This window comes from Astatotilapia calliptera, chromosome 15, assembly GCF_900246225.1.
Source record: "Astatotilapia calliptera chromosome 15, fAstCal1.2, whole genome shotgun sequence".
Classification (NCBI taxonomy): Eukaryota; Metazoa; Chordata; class Actinopteri; order Cichliformes; family Cichlidae; genus Astatotilapia; species Astatotilapia calliptera.
Genome location: NC_039316.1, coordinates 14,841,146 through 14,856,365, shown reverse-complemented (window position 1 = coordinate 14,856,365; position 15,220 = coordinate 14,841,146). Strand labels below are relative to the sequence as shown.

The 15,220-nt window shown below is 41.5% G+C and overlaps 1 protein-coding gene across 3 annotated transcripts; it reads left to right on the top strand.

Annotated features, from left to right (window-relative positions):
* Positions 1-1,120: 1,120 nt before the first annotated feature.
* Positions 1,121-7,893, top strand: srsf5b (serine and arginine rich splicing factor 5b). Of its 3 annotated transcripts, none has more exons than XM_026143177.1 (8): positions 1,123-1,291; positions 1,508-1,654; positions 3,288-3,358; positions 3,443-3,556; positions 3,912-3,984; positions 5,314-5,387; positions 5,478-5,585; positions 6,518-7,893. In XM_026143177.1, exons 2-8 carry the CDS (start codon positions 1,529-1,531, stop codon positions 6,831-6,833), a joined length of 882 nt encoding a protein of 293 aa, XP_025998962.1. In that variant the 5' UTR covers positions 1,123-1,291; positions 1,508-1,528; the 3' UTR covers positions 6,834-7,893. The 3 variants fall into 3 exon arrangements, with proteins under 3 accessions (XP_025998963.1, XP_025998962.1, XP_025998961.1); XM_026143176.1 differs by having other exon boundaries at positions 1,123-1,434; XM_026143178.1 differs by lacking the exon at positions 3,443-3,556 and having other exon boundaries at positions 1,121-1,654.
* The last annotated feature ends 7,327 nt before the right edge of the window (positions 7,894-15,220 follow it).

The window sequence follows — 15,220 nt, the reverse complement described above, 5'->3', positions numbered from 1 at the left end:
CTGGCTGAAGTTTGCTCTGTGTATAGCATCCTGCTATGCGATTGCATTTGTCCCTAACCACCAGAATCCCTCACGTTAACTTTTATCAGTGGAAAGAAGTTGGCGTTCATCCTCCAGCGTCACTGTGCTAATGTTATGCTAACATAGCTGTGTCGCTAGCAATCACGTAGCACAACATTATATACCAGGTAGTCCAACTTCAGTAACCCTGCAATGCCACTGCTGTTTAGTTTTCTGTCTTTATGTTGGAAGTGGTAGCAGAGCTGTATGTTTGAATTGTTTCAGAAATCTCTCCGTCAGAACATGGTATGTCATGTTTAGGTGGAAACTAGCGACCTTGAGGCGACTTTTGTTGTGATTTGGCGCTATATAAATAAAATTGAATTGAATTAAATGGTGTGGAAATTACAAAAGAATATATTGCGATATATATCGTTACCGCACGTGCTTCAAATTATACCACGATATGGATTTTAGGCCATATCGCCCAGCCCTAATGGAAATCTTGTTTAGCTTTAAGCATCGTTTTACTTCACTTTTGCCTCTCCATTTAATGTCCAAATTGAATTCACAGGCTATGGCAGAACTGCTTCTTTTAGCTTTTCAGCTGAATTATAATTAAAGCTAAAGGAATCATTCAGTATTAAATAATTCTGATCTATCCATATTGATCATATATATTTTTGCATTACCTAGCAGCTCAGTTTTGGGTGGTATTGCATCTCCTCCAAATCAGTAGAAATAAAATTTAAACGTTTAACTGATAGGAGATGGAAATATGTGTACTCATGGTTAAAGGTTATCATGGTTTGTTTTGATCTATGTGTGTTGTCTGCTGTATTTGATTGAAACCTGAGAAGCCTATCCTTCTTTAAAGGTGTGGTATTGCTTTCTTATTACCTGTTTGTTTGTTTTTGTTTTGTTTTCTGCTTGATTTCTGTAAAAATTATTGCAACTTGCGCCAACAGCCCAATTAAACCGTAGACATAATGCTCAAAGTGAGAAAATTGGTTTTAAATGTTTTCTATATAGTTGCCGAGTGACACCTAGTGGTCAGACTCCAAAACTACATGAGTCGGATTTGTGACGTCATCTCCGTAGACGTTCTCCCAGCACTTCGGCTTTTTTCGAGTTCTGCAGTGTCAGGCTGCGTCACTGATCACGCGGGATGTACCCCACTCCCTCCTCCCAAACTCCCGGAGACAGCTGAGGTTCCATTTTGTTTTATTCTGGAGTTGAGGCTCACTGTCGCCAGTCAGTAAAATCAACTGCTGCTGCAGTCCTCTTAAAGGTACGTGTACATCGACTGGAATTTATTATATCTACATTACAGACGGGTGTCATTACTTGATATTATCTGGGTATTTAGTTATCTTTGGACCGACGGTTGACAGGCTATCGTTGCGAAAGCGGGCCACAGGCTGAGGCACATAAGTAGGTCATTTGTATTCCTCTGAAGCTGTGTTAGCTAAATCCTTAAAAACTAACGCAAGTGTTCTGCTTGTAGCTAATTAAACGTGACCAAATCATGAGCGGATGTCGTATTTTCATCGGCCGGCTGAGCCCCTCGGCCAGAGAGAAGGATGTGGAGAGGTTTTTCAAAGGATACGGCCGCATCCGAGATATCGACCTGAAGAGAGGATTCGGCTTTGTGGTGAGTCACCGAGCGAAAGTAGGTCAGGATGGCTGAAAGGTATTTAAATGTACTCTGAGCGCCATGCACGGGTCTGCTGTTAGATTTAGACTCCATACTTTATTTTACAGACCTGACGTGGTGTTTTGAAGCAGGCTGCCGCAGGGAATCCTCATGGTTTCGTTTTTACGGCCTACTTCTTGATTAGCGACATACCCACCAGTAAATCAGGGCCAAGTCGAGAATCGTTCATATACTTGGAGCGTTTACTGCATACCAGAGTCATAAAGAAAGCAATTCAAAATATATGTATTTTTTTTTTAAATCGGAAATTTCATAATAAAAAATCCTAAATTTAGAGGTGGAACAAAGCTCGACTTTAAGCGGTTTTGTATATATTTCAAGGTGACCATTGAAATAAAGGTATTTTGCATAATGCTTCTAAATACCTACCCAAATAAGGACCTGGGAGCGTTACAAGATGGCTGCCGAGTGTCGAGACTTGGATCTGGAAAGATTTTGTTTTTGTCTGCATCGATAATGTTATGGCATCCCCTAAAGAGGATTTGGCCTTCCCCCAATGAAAAATCACCAACCTTGTAATGACGTTATGATTTTAATAGTTTATTCTACTTATTAAATGGCCTGGGCTAAATGATTTCTCCGAGATTTTGCTCCATATCGACATTGACAGCATCACACAGTTGCTGCAGATTTGCTGGGTGATCATGATGAAAACATCCCAAAGGTCCTGTATTGGATTGATGTCTGCTGGATTGAGGAGTACAGTCATGGTCTCATTGTCAGGTTAAAAGAGCTGTTTTAGATGGTTTGAGCTTTTTGACATGCAGCATCATCCTTTTGCAAGCAGCCATCCAAAGACGGGCACACTCTAGTCATGTAAGGATGGACATTTAACGCTAGAACCACCAGGAGGTGTCATTCTTGAAGTAGTGTTATAAATTTTAATCAAATTTTAACTAAGATTTGACAACACGTGCTTGAATGTAAGATGAATTTTCAGGGGTTTTAAGCAGATTTCTAAAATTTTGTCGATTATTTCATTACAAGTTAAAATCCACATTAGAATAAACCGAACATGGCACATATCTATCACAAAATCTACATCTATCAGTGGGATCTCTTTTTATTGAAATAATAAACACTTTCGTTAAAGAAATCTGCATATATGGAAGGAAAATCCATAGATTTGATTCGACAAAGTAATACCTACTGAAAAATCCTGGCATTAGCCATTACTTCTAAGCTAATAGTTTCCCCTGTTTTCATGTCCTTGAACACAATTTGGTCTCATTTGCTCTGATTTGTGTCCACTTATGCAACATTAATATTTCCCTCTCTAGAAGGACAGAAAAGTCCACATTCCAACACTTGGAAGGGTTGAATTGAATCACTTTACCGCTCAGACCAGAGACCGATTTTGAGTCATACGTGTGATGAATTTTTACACTTTTCTAAAAGAGTGATGTATCTTTTAAATGTTATTCGTTACCATTCTTTTGGTATTAAAAGCTATTTGATTAGTCATTAAATGTTTCAGTAAAGTATTTAAAAACAGGACACATTATTGGTGATGAAAAGGATAAACATTAAGAACTGTGGATGTAAAAGGTGTTGTGTGCTTGGTCTGCAGGAGTTTGACGACCCCAGAGATGCAGAAGATGCTGTTTACGAGCTTGATGGCAAAGAGCTGTGTAATGAAAGGTAATGAATTTCCTTTAGGAAACGAGTCCCTTTATTCACATTTGTTGCCATAATAAAATATATTTTTAATGCTTGATACATCAGGGTGACCATTGAGCATGCTCGCGTGCGTCTGCGCGGTGGCCGCGGACGCGGTGGCGGCGGCGGAGGGGGGCGTTTCTCTGATCGCTACGGCCGCGGCTCCCAGAACAGCCGGAGGTAACAGCTCCCCTTTTTAAGATGAAATGCAAGTTCCCTTTAATTCCATTCAAAAAAAGAAGAATGGATGCACACAAAACCTCAGCAAGCACGCTCTGTAAACAGCTTCTGTTATTTGGTGAAAGGTCAGTCGTCAGATTATTGTGGCAGTTTAATGGCCTGCAGGCTGGAAATGTTCATAGCCACGATTAACATGCAGCACAAGTCTTGTCTTCGCTGATCTGGAAAGCTCTTTAACATGAGTTAGCCTTGTAATGACAGTTTGCTGATGAGAGCTCTTAGACTCTGGGTAAAGTCTGTATCAGCCCTACGCTGTTATTGCTCAATTGCTTCTTTTATATCTTTCCATTTCCAGTCGTAACCCTCCTCCAATGCGCACCGAGAACCGCCTGATTGTGGAGAACTTGTCCTCTCGAGTCAGCTGGCAGGTTAGTATTGGCTCAAGCGTCTTTTAAAAACCAGAACAAAAGCAAAAAAAACAAACATGACAAGCCTTTGAAAGCTGCAACAGAACACAAATGTTATCACCTCCAACAGTCTATCTCCAAAAATACACATTAAAGTTTTAGAATTGCTGCTAAAAACAGACTATGTTACTGAAATCAAAACAGTTCGAACAGTTTTACCTTGTTATACATCAGTCAGCCCAAGTTATTCTTTTTCAGAATAATTGCTCTGATTAATCTGCATATCATGCAGTTCATTAGTGATGCAAAGAGCAGCAGAAGCAGCAACAAAACACTTAATTTGTTCCTGTTTTCACATTTTAACCAATTCTTCACCCCTTTATTTGCCAGTCATATGGAAGAGCTCGCTTATGGTGGAGTTAACCCCTTCTGGGTCCTTCTGTCTGGGTTGAGCCTGTGGTGTCAGCCAGTCTGTCCTACTCCTAGTTGATGCCTGCTGGTCATGTGAGCGCTCGCTCCACACTAGAGGCGCTGGCGGCCCCCTTCGCTCGCTCGCAACGCCTGATGTGTGGTTGAGGGCGAGAGAGAGGAAACAGAGGGTTGGCAGAGAGAAAGCAGAGGAGAGAGCGAGAGTCGATGGTGGTGGCGTATTGATCGATGGTTCGTTAATTTGAGGGGCTTCGATCGATATCCCCCCCTCCCTTCCCCCCTCTGGTGTTCCCGCACGTCGTGAGCGAGAGAGTGTGAATTCCTGCCAGGTGCCCGTGGATATAATCTGCTGTTTTCCCGGTTATGGTGGGCTCGGAGAGCCTGCGGCCCACCCCAAAGGGTTTCGCTCTCAGGTAGTAGTTTCCTCTCTTCCACCCTGTTCACTCTCTTTACTGAGGTGGGGTGCCGAGGCAGGGATGATCCCGGCGCGGAGCCCTGTGTCCTCCTTCCCAAGGAAAATGGGGCTCTGAGTGCCAAATGCTGCCCAGGCTGCACCTCTGCAGTTCTTGCAGATGGTGTTCATCTCTCTGTAGTTTTAATGAGCGGTGTGTCCAAGGACCTCAAAGCTGCTGCAAGTAATCCGCCAATCACAATTGGCTTATACCTTAATTAGCAATTATGAAACCTTCTTCTCTCCCCCCCCCCCCCCCCCCCCCTTCTATTGTTTTTGTAATTTTCTATATTGTTGAAACACTTGCAAGCTGAACAGACTGTGAGGTTCTTGGACTCATTCTCCTTATCTGCAGTAGTCTGTGTAGTCCTCTCAGAGAATCTAACCATCTCTCTTCAGTCCTGTTTGTGTCTCAGCCTGTGCTTGTGTTCTGAGGCGCTCCGTAATTTGACCAAAGTTTGCATGTGTAGGACCTGAAAGATTTCATGAGGCAAGCTGGAGAGGTGACTTTCGCAGACGCACATCGTCCCAAGCTCAACGAAGGGTGAGACTATTAACCGGTGCCCAGTGTCTGTTTATAATAAAAAAAGGAAAGTGAGTTTTTGACTTAACAGTGTGTCTTATTTGTTTTCAGGGTGGTTGAGTTTGCTTCTCACAGTGACCTGAAAAATGCACTTGACAAACTCTCTGGAAAGGAAATTAATGGCAGAAAAATCAAGCTCATCGAAGCTGCCAAGAAGAGGTGTGTTTGTGGAAAGCCGTTCACTTCAAATAACGCCAGAATTTATGAAAGATGTCTTTTTTCACTTTTTCCCTGTTTATCTTTTATTTCTTTTCTTTTTAAAGTAAATGGCCTGTATTTATATAGCGCCTTACTAGTCCCTAAGGACCCCAAAGCGCTTTACATATCCAGTCATCCACCCATTCACACACACATTCACACACTGGTGATGGCAAGCTACATTGTAACCACAGCCACCCTGGGGCGCACTGACAGAGGCGAGGCTGCCGGACACTGGCGCCACCGGGCCCTCTGACCACCACCAGTAGGCAACAGGTGAAGTGTCTTGCCCAAGGACACAACGACCGAGACTGTCCAAGCCGGGGCTCGAACCGGCAACCTTCCGATTACAAGGCGAACTCCCAACTCTTGAGCCACGATCGCCCCATAAAGTGTGCTTCAAACTGAATTCACCCAGTTGTAACAAATCAGTGCTGCTTTCAAGGAACTGCATATGCTTTTATGAAGAAAAACAGCTTATGTTGAAAGTCAAACATGTTTGAGTTTTGATAGTAATTAAGGAGACATTAGGTTAACCATTCAGTGCACCTGAACTAAATGTTAAACCCTCGCTTTCAAATTGTGCCATGTACAGGCTGGTGGAATGTAATACTGTACTAGTTTCTGATTACTGTGTTATGAAGGCAATTCTCAGTAACATCTGTAAAAATGGTTCCCTTGAGACGGATTTAATTAGTTTGGGTTTCACTTTGAGCGCACCGCATAGACTCTTACTATTATTAACTATTATCTGTTATTAACAGATTAGTTTTCTTTTTTCATGAAACTGAAAATGCTCATTTAAATAAAAGCTAATAATCAAATTTTTTATGAATATTGATATGAAGCTGGTGTAATATATATTTATATATTTTTTTTTTCCCCTCTTTCAGGTCGAGAAGTCGCTCACGGTCTGAGAGCTCCTCTCGTTCGCGGTCCCGTTCCCGTGGCCGCTCTGCATCACGCTCCCCAAGACGCTCCCGCAGCCCTGCCAAAGCCCACAACCGTTCCCGCTCCCGCAGCGGCTCGCCTGCCGGCGGCGCATCCTCCCCAACCTCCAAATCTAAGGAGCCCGCCAAGCGCTCCTCCAAGATGAGCAAATCAGCGACCCCGCCCTCCCCAGCGCCTGCCCAGAGAGCCTCCGCCTCCCGATCCCGCTCGCGTTCACGCTCCCGCTCTCGTTCTCCTTCTACTGACAGCCAGCGCTAAAGGCTGAGTGTAAGTTATCGGGAGTCAACAGAAGCCACGGCTTGTTTCATCAGTAGAATCAGCTCGGAGGATTTGGCACACTGGAGCTCCTGTAAACTCTCTTTTGAAAGAGTTTTCCCGGAGCAAGGTTTGCTTTTTCCTGTCTGGACATTTCAAGTCACTGTTACTTGATTTTCCCACATTTACAGGTGTTCTCTGAATCCAGAACATTCTCGAACAGAACTTCTGTGGACAGCGATGCTGTTGTCCTCTTCCTCACTAGTCAAGAAAGCCCGGACGCGTATCTGTTAACACCCTGTGGCTCAATTTCAGGTGCGGACATGCACCACCTTTGTTTCTTCTAGCAAAACGCTGTGTGAGCCAGCATCTGCATCAGTTAAATGAATCTCTCCACTATAATAAACTCTGAACAGGGATTTGAATTTCTGTTCAACTCTAGGATGCTTTTGATACGTCACCACTTAATCCTTTTGTGATACCTTTTGCTGGTCAGTGGCAGAATTTGAGATCATATTTCCTGTGCTTATTGCTCATGTTTTCTGAACCCCACAGCTGCTGTATAACTTCTGATGGTTGCATGTGCTTTTGTTTCATCAGAATATAATACCTTTGTTTTGTTTTTTTACCTATTTGTGCTTAATACTCTTAATGTAACTTTGGCAGCTCTCTATCAAGAACAATTGTGTATAATTAAGCACAGCATCAGTTAAACAGCTGTACAGAAAAATTAATTTAATAAATCCCACTTTTTTTTTTTCTTTTTTTTTTTTTTGCGGTGGCTTTATTATTTTAAGAGTCAAAAACTCAAGGATCAGTGGTTTTGCTTACAGAATGCAGTTTTCATTAGTGTTGTACTTGTTTTTATTTGGGATTTTGTGTACAGATTGCAGACTTTCGTTTTAAATGTAATTCCAGTGGCCCTTGTTGGTACTATGAGAGTTTGGGTGGGGGGTAGATTTTTGTACATGAGGATTTTATTTTCAGTGAAAATTATAATGGGTGTTTGTATGGTGTAGAAAGACAATAGACTTAACTAATAAAAGAATTTTCATTAAAACTGGATCGTCGTCATTAGTAACTTAAGTTATAAAGCACCAATACATTTACAAGTTTCAGATTGCAGTATGCTATAATAACTCTACAGTAGGACATTTTTCCGTTTGTATAGTCAGCTTTAAGATTTACTTGTCTGAGAATTCACATCATTGATTGATGTTATACAGTAGACTCTTTCAGCTCCTCCCCAGTAGCTGCAGGCTGGTAATTCTCTGTGGGTTAGAGGCAGGCTCATTACAAACCAAGCTCTGGCACAAAAGTTTCTAGTAGTTAGACATGAAATGTTAAGGTCTGGTTATTCGTCTGCGTAGACAAAACATGATCACACGGTTATTCTTTGATTGTTCTTTTTTTTTTTTGTTTGTGTGAATGGAAAAATAAGAACAAACAGCAAACTGTTTTCTCAGTATCTGATTGGTAGTTTGAGATTTTTACAGACATTTTGACATGTTCAAGCAGGAAAAGCTGGCCCTGCGACAGCCTGGCGACCTGTCCAGGGTGTACCCCCGCCTCTCGCCCTATGACAGCTGGGATAGGCTCCAGCGCCCCCCGCTACCCTGAAAAGGATAAGCGGAAGCGAATGGATGGATGGAAGCAGGAAAAGCTGGAAGATTCAGTTTTCAAGAGTTCATGCTGCCTGACAGAAAAATTGTAAATGAGTTTGTAGCTTCATAAGTCATCCAGTGGCTTAGATAAGTGTCACTGAATTTTAAAACGCATGCATCGAAAAGATATACAGCCAACTATTTTAAAAGCTGATCAATCTTTTAGTCGTTTATCAAAGAAACTCCAATCCAACGAAAAATGAAGCTGTGATTTTTCACAGTTTTTATTGGTTCTAATTTTTGTCCTCTCTGTTTGATGGAGTCTTAAGGCCATGTTAAGAAAAAAAATATTGGTGATCATTCTGAGAATAATGTAAAGAGAGGCTGCTGGTGACATTTTACAGAGCCACCATAGAGAGCATCCTAACGTACGGCATAACAACATGGTATGCAGGGTGCTCAGCTGCGGACAGGAAAGTACTGCAGAGGGTCATCAACACAGCCCAGAAGATCACTGGCTGCTCTCTGCCCAGCCTGGAGGTCACTGCAAACTCTCGGTACCTCAGCAGAGCTGGCAATATCATCAAGGACCACTCTCACCCCAGCAATCAACTGTTTGAACTATTACCGTCAGGCCGACGGTACAGGTCACATAAAACCAGGACAAACAGATTCAGGGATAGCTTCTTTCCCAGAGCTATCACCGTAGTAAATAAGCATAAAAACAATTGAACCTGCTTAGCTATACCATACCGTCACTGCCATTATATCATGCTGCTATTCATACTGTCATTATATTAATGCTGATATCCCGTATATATCGTACTTACTATTGTTTGAGTACTTGAGATTGTTTTATTGTACTTTTTATATTTTACATTTATATTTATTATTGAATCTTTAGCCAAGGGAGTGGCACTCCAATTTTGTTGTACTCTGTACAATGACAATAAAGGCTATTCTATTCTATTCTAAAAGATTTATTTTGAGAAGAAAGTCAAAATATGGAGATACCATTGCTGTTTCAAGACAAACTGCCACGGCTGCTACGCCCTTTACAAATTGCCTTGTGTAGGTGAGTTGGTGAAACAAATTGATCAGCCAACTGACCAGATGCAGCTTTGTGCACATCCTTTAAACATCCTTATCACCACGCTGTGTTCCCAGGAAGGAAGAGGTTTCCACAATCATTGTTGCAAAGTGGAAGCATGTAGGAACCACAGCAAGTGCCATTTCAGAGGTGTGAACCAGTGCATTTGTTCATGTAGTGTTCAAGCTTCCTTAACACACCCCAGGATGCCACAACTGTAGGTACTATAGAGCAATTATGGTCTTCAGCCTGGAGTTGATGTTGCCAGATGATACCCAACCTTCACTGACTATTTTGACTCTCCTGATGGCAGGTCAGCAGTGGTGGCCAAATCACTACAAACAACCTCAAGGCTTCTAGCCCAGCCCCCCTCCTCCATATACCAGGGCCAACAATAGGCTCACTCAGCTGCTTCCCCAATCCTGTGAACAGCTGTCTACTGCTCATTCCCTGAAACAATACAGTGTTTTCTGGGGACTCTCTTTTGCCATTCTTTCTCTCTGCACTTGGTATTTTATGCTCTTGAAATGTCTCGAGGTCGTATCTTGAGATTTTAGGCCCAGTTGAGCAGATGACCTCCTTACCCTGCTCTGATTAGATATCCATGTCAGGCCTCAACGTTGCCTGGGTAACAGGTGGGATATTCAGAATCAGAATCAGAATACTTTATTCATCCCTATATATATACAGAAAGGCTCATATGACCACTAACAATATCCATCAGTGACTGAATAAAATCACTTACGCATGGCTGAGTCTGGAGATCCCAGAGAACAGATATCCAAAGGAGAAGCCCATGAAAGGCATGGGAGCGCCAATGGCCAAGAGTGAAGGAGACAGCACAGCCATGGCGATGTCTCCATTTTCGATGCATGTTAAGATAAAGATCACCACTAAAAAAAATCTCCATTATAGTGAGGTGACTGTTGTTGTGATTTGGTGCTATATCAATAAAATTTAATTGAATTGATGACTACCTGAGAACAACAAGACAAATCACTGTTTAGCTTTTATTCTTGTTTTATATCGTTAACAATTAATTATGTTGTTCTATATTTTAATTATTCAGTAAGAAGTATACAGTAAGAAGTACAGAGGTTATATAGAACATTGTTATTCCAAAAAACACTTTTGGCCCAACACTTACTGAATTTGTTTTGACCTGGTTCCTCAAGTTCCCATATGATGTAGAGTGAAGCCATGTTAATGACAACGTGTGCAACCATTGGAGACGTGAGCAGGACAGACGGAACAATTGACGGAAAAAGTGTGGACTTTATACCGGTTTTTAAATTGTGTTGATAGGCCACGTAAAACCAGAGTTATGATAAAAAAAATGCAATGTTTGTTTTTTTTCCCCTGAATACTATCATTTATATTTACTGCGGGAAGAAATGGTAAAAACAGCATTTTATAAGGAAAGCGCTTGAAAGCACTCGCCCCCTGTGAGCAAGGACAAAACCAAAAACAACCCCATCCTTTCCTATTGGTGGAAAAATGTACCATGTCGACCAATCAAAAGATTGTAAATGCTGTAATTTGATTATTTTCATAAACCATGTAACTTGGATGGATTCGATGCTGGCGTGACCACAGTGAGTGCACACGTCTAATGTTGCTCACAGTGGTCCAAGGGACTGCTCAGGGAGTTTGTGTGTTTGCTCAGACACACAAAATTCTAAAAATTAGAAGGAACATTGCTCACCAGCCACTTTATTAGGTAAACCTGTTCAACTGCTCATTAATTCAATTCAATTTAATTTTATTTATACAGCACTAAATCACAACAGTTACCTCAAGTCGCTTACAGAGAAGCAAGTACTTTGGCAACAGCGGGAAGGAAAAACTCCCTTTTAACAGGAAGAATCCTCTAGCAGAACCAGGCTCAGGGAGGGGCGGGGCCATCTGCCAGGAGTGGTTGAGGTGAGAGAAGGTAGATAGGACATAACACATTCTGTTGAAGAGACTCAGAGATTAAGTATGATTCAGTGCAGTGAGGTCTATTAACACAAAATGAGTTTGAAAGGTGATTGAAGAAGAAATACTCAGTGCATCATGGGAATCCCCCAGTGGCATTTTAAGCCTGAAAGCAGAGATAGACAAACTCTATCTGAATCCAAACTGGAAGCTGGTTCCGTGGAAGATGGGCCTGAAAACTGAAGGTTCTGCCTCCCAATCTACTTTTGAATACTCTAGCAACAACAAGTAAGGTAGTGAAGTGCTCTAATAGGGTGATATAGTATTATAAGGTCATTAAGATAGCATGGGGCTATCTTCAAGCAGGATTTTGAATTCAATTTTGGATTTAACAGGGAGCCAGTGAAGGAATCCAAGAGAGAAAGGAGAAATATGCTCTCTCTTTCTAGTCCTTATCAGTACTGTTGCTGCAGGATTTTGGATTAACTGAGGGGTTTTCAGGGAGTTTTTAGGAGATCCTGATAATAATGAATTACGGTAGTCCAGCCTAGAAGTAATAAATGCATGAACTAGTTTTTTAGCGTCACTCTGAGTGCAGAATTATTAGGCAAATGAGTATTTTGTCCACATCATCCTCTTCATGCATGTTGTCTTACTCCAAGCTGTATAGGTTTGAAAGCCTACTACCAATTAAGCATATTAAGTGATGTGCATCTCTGTTATGAGAAGGGGTGTGGTCTAATGACATCAACACCCTATATCAGGTGTGCATAATTATTAGGCAACGTCCTTTCCTTTGGCAAAATGGGTCAAAAGAAGGACTTGACAGGCTCAGAAAAGTCAAAAATAGTGAGATATCTTGCAGAGGGATGCAGCAGTCTCAAAATTGCAAAGCTTCTGAAGCGTGATCATCGAACAATCAAGCGTTTCATTCAAAATAGTCAACAGGGTCGCAAGAAGCGTGTGGAAAACCCAAGGCGCAAAATAACTGCCCATGAACTGAGAAAAGTCAAGCGTGCAGCTGCCAAGATGCCACTTGCCACCAGTTTGCTCATATTTCAGAGCAGCAACATCACTGGAGTGCCCAAAAGCACAAGGTGTGCAATACTCAGAGACATGGCCAAGGTAAGAAAGGCTGAAAGACGACCACCACCGAACAAGACACACAAGCTGAAACGTCAAGACTGGGCCAAGAAATATCTCAAGACTGATTTTTCTAAGGTTTTATGGACTGATGAAATGAGAGTGAGTCTTGATGGGCCACATGGATGGGCCCGTGGCTGGATTGGTAAAGGGCAGAGAGCTCCAGTCCGACTCAGACGCCAGCAAGGTGGAGGTGGAGTACTGGTTTGGGCTGGTATCATCAAAGATGAGCTTGTGGGGCCTTTTCGGGTTGAGGATGGAGTCAAGCTCAACTCCCAGTCCTACTGCCAGTTCCTGGAAGACACCTTCTTCAAGCAGTGGCACAGGAAGAAGTCTGCATCCTTCAAGAAAAACATGATTTTCATGCAGGACAATGCTCCATCACACGCGTCCAAGTACTCCACAGCGTGGCTGGCAAGAAAGGGTATAAAAGAAGAAAAACTAATGACATGGCCTCCTTGTTCACCTGATCTGAACCCCATTGAGAACCTGTGGTCCATCATCAAATGTGAGATTTACAAGGAGGGAAAACAGTACACCTCTCTGAACAGTGTCTGGGAGGCTGTGGTTGCTGCTGCACGCAATGTTGATGGTGAACAGATCAAAACACTGACAGAATCCATGGATGGCAGGCTTTTGAGTGTCCTTGCAAAGAAAGGTGGCTATATTGGTCGCTGATTTGTTTTTGTTTTGTTTTTGAATGTCAGAAATGTATATTTGTGAATGTGGAGATGTTATATTGGTGTCACTGGTAAAAATAAATAATTGAAATGGGTATATATTTGTTTTTTGTTAAGTTGCCTAATAATTATGCACAGTAATTGTCACCTGCACACACAATATCCCCCTAAAATAGCTCAAACTAAAAACAAACTAAAAACTACTTCCAAAAACATTCAGCTTTGATATTAATGAGTTTTTTGGGTTCATTGAGAACATGGTTGTTGTTCAATAATAAAATTATTCCTCAAAAATACAACTTGCCTAATAATTCTGCACTCCCTGCATTTGTTTAATATGTGCATTGAAGAACATATCCTGGTCAAAAATGGCTCCAAGATTCCTCACAGTGTTACTGGAGGCTAAGGTAATGCCATCCAGAGTAAGAATCTGGGTTAGATACAATATTTCTAAGATTTTCAGGGCCGAATACAATGACGTCAGTTTTATCTGAATTTAGAAGCAGAAAGTTAGCGGCCATCCAGGTCTTTATGTCTTTAAGACATTCCTGCAGTTTAACTAATTGGTGTGTGTTATCTGGCTTCATGGATAGACACAGTTGGGTGTCCTCTGCATAGCAGTGAAAATGTATGCTATGTCTTCTGATGATACTGCCTAGGGGAAGCATGTATAATGTAAACAGAATTGGTCCTAGCACTGAACCCTGTGGAACTCCATAATTGACCTGAGTGTGTGAAGAGGACTCTCCATTTACATGTATAAATTGGAGTCTATTAGATAGATATGATACAAACCACTGCAGCGCAGTACCTGTAATACCTGCATGTTCTAATCGCTCTAATAGGATATTATGGTCAACAGTATCGAATGCTGCACTAAGGTCTAGCAGGACAAGCACAGAGATGAGTCCACTGTCACAGGCCATAAGAAGATCATTTGTAACCTTCACTAAAGCTGTTTCTGTGCTGTGATGAGCTCTGAAACCTGACTGAAACTCTTCAAATAAACCATTTCTCTGCAGATGATCTGTTAGCTGTTTGACAACTACTCTTTCAAGGATTTTTGATATGAAAGGAAGGTTGGAGACTGGCTTATAATTAGCTAAGACTGCTACTACTGCCAGCTTGAAGGCCTGTGGTGCATAGTTGATTAATAGAGATAGGTTGATCATATTTAAGATTGAAGCATTAATTGATGGCAGGACTTCTTTGAGCAGTCTTTTGGGAATGGAGTCTAAAAGATGGTTTGGAGGAAATCATTACTAAAGTTAACTCAGAAAGATCAATTGGAGAAAAAGACTTTAAATGAATATTCTTGTGTTCTTATTTTCTTTAATCAGTGATGAGTAGTAAGATGTTCTAGCTTTGCGGAGGGCTTTCTTAAACATCACCAAACTATTTCTTTAGGCTACATGATGATCTTCTAAATTTGTGACACGCCATTTTCTCCCCAGCTTACAAATTATCTGCTTTAAGCTACATGTTTGAGAATTAGAACATGTAATCAATTATTGTAAATTTAAATGTTATTAGCAAATGATCACACAAGAGAGGCTTTTCAGGAAACACTGTTAAATGTTCAATTTCTGTGCCATATGTTAAAACAAGAGCTAGAGTGTAAATAAAGTGGTGGGTGGGTTCTTTTACATTACTTTTACATTATTTTACATTAGATTAATACAAATGTGAAATAAGTAAAAGCAACTGAGTGAGGGAAAGCAACTGAATGCATTTAGGCATGAGGGGCTTACAGAGAAAAGGAAAAAACTATCCAGCAAGCGGCAGCTCTTTAGGGGAAAATGCCTTGTTGATGACAGATGTCAGAGGAGAATGGCCAGACTGCTTTGATCTGATAAGAAGGCAACAGTAACTACAGTAACAGTAATCGTTTGTTACAAGAGGGTATGCAGAAGAGCCTCTCTGAACATTCAGCAAATTAACCTCCTAAGACCTGAA

Coding starts and splice junctions, on each gene's coding strand:
- srsf5b (XM_026143177.1), top strand. CDS start 1,529: ATGAGCGGATGTCGTATTTTCATCGGCCGGCTGAGCCCCTCGGCCAGA. Junction 3,557..3,911: donor GGCTCCCAGAACAGCCGGAG/GTAACAGCTCCC, acceptor TTCCATTTCCAG/TCGTAACCCTCCTCCAATGC. Junction 5,388..5,477: donor CGTCCCAAGCTCAACGAAGG/GTGAGACTATTA, acceptor ATTTGTTTTCAG/GGTGGTTGAGTTTGCTTCTC.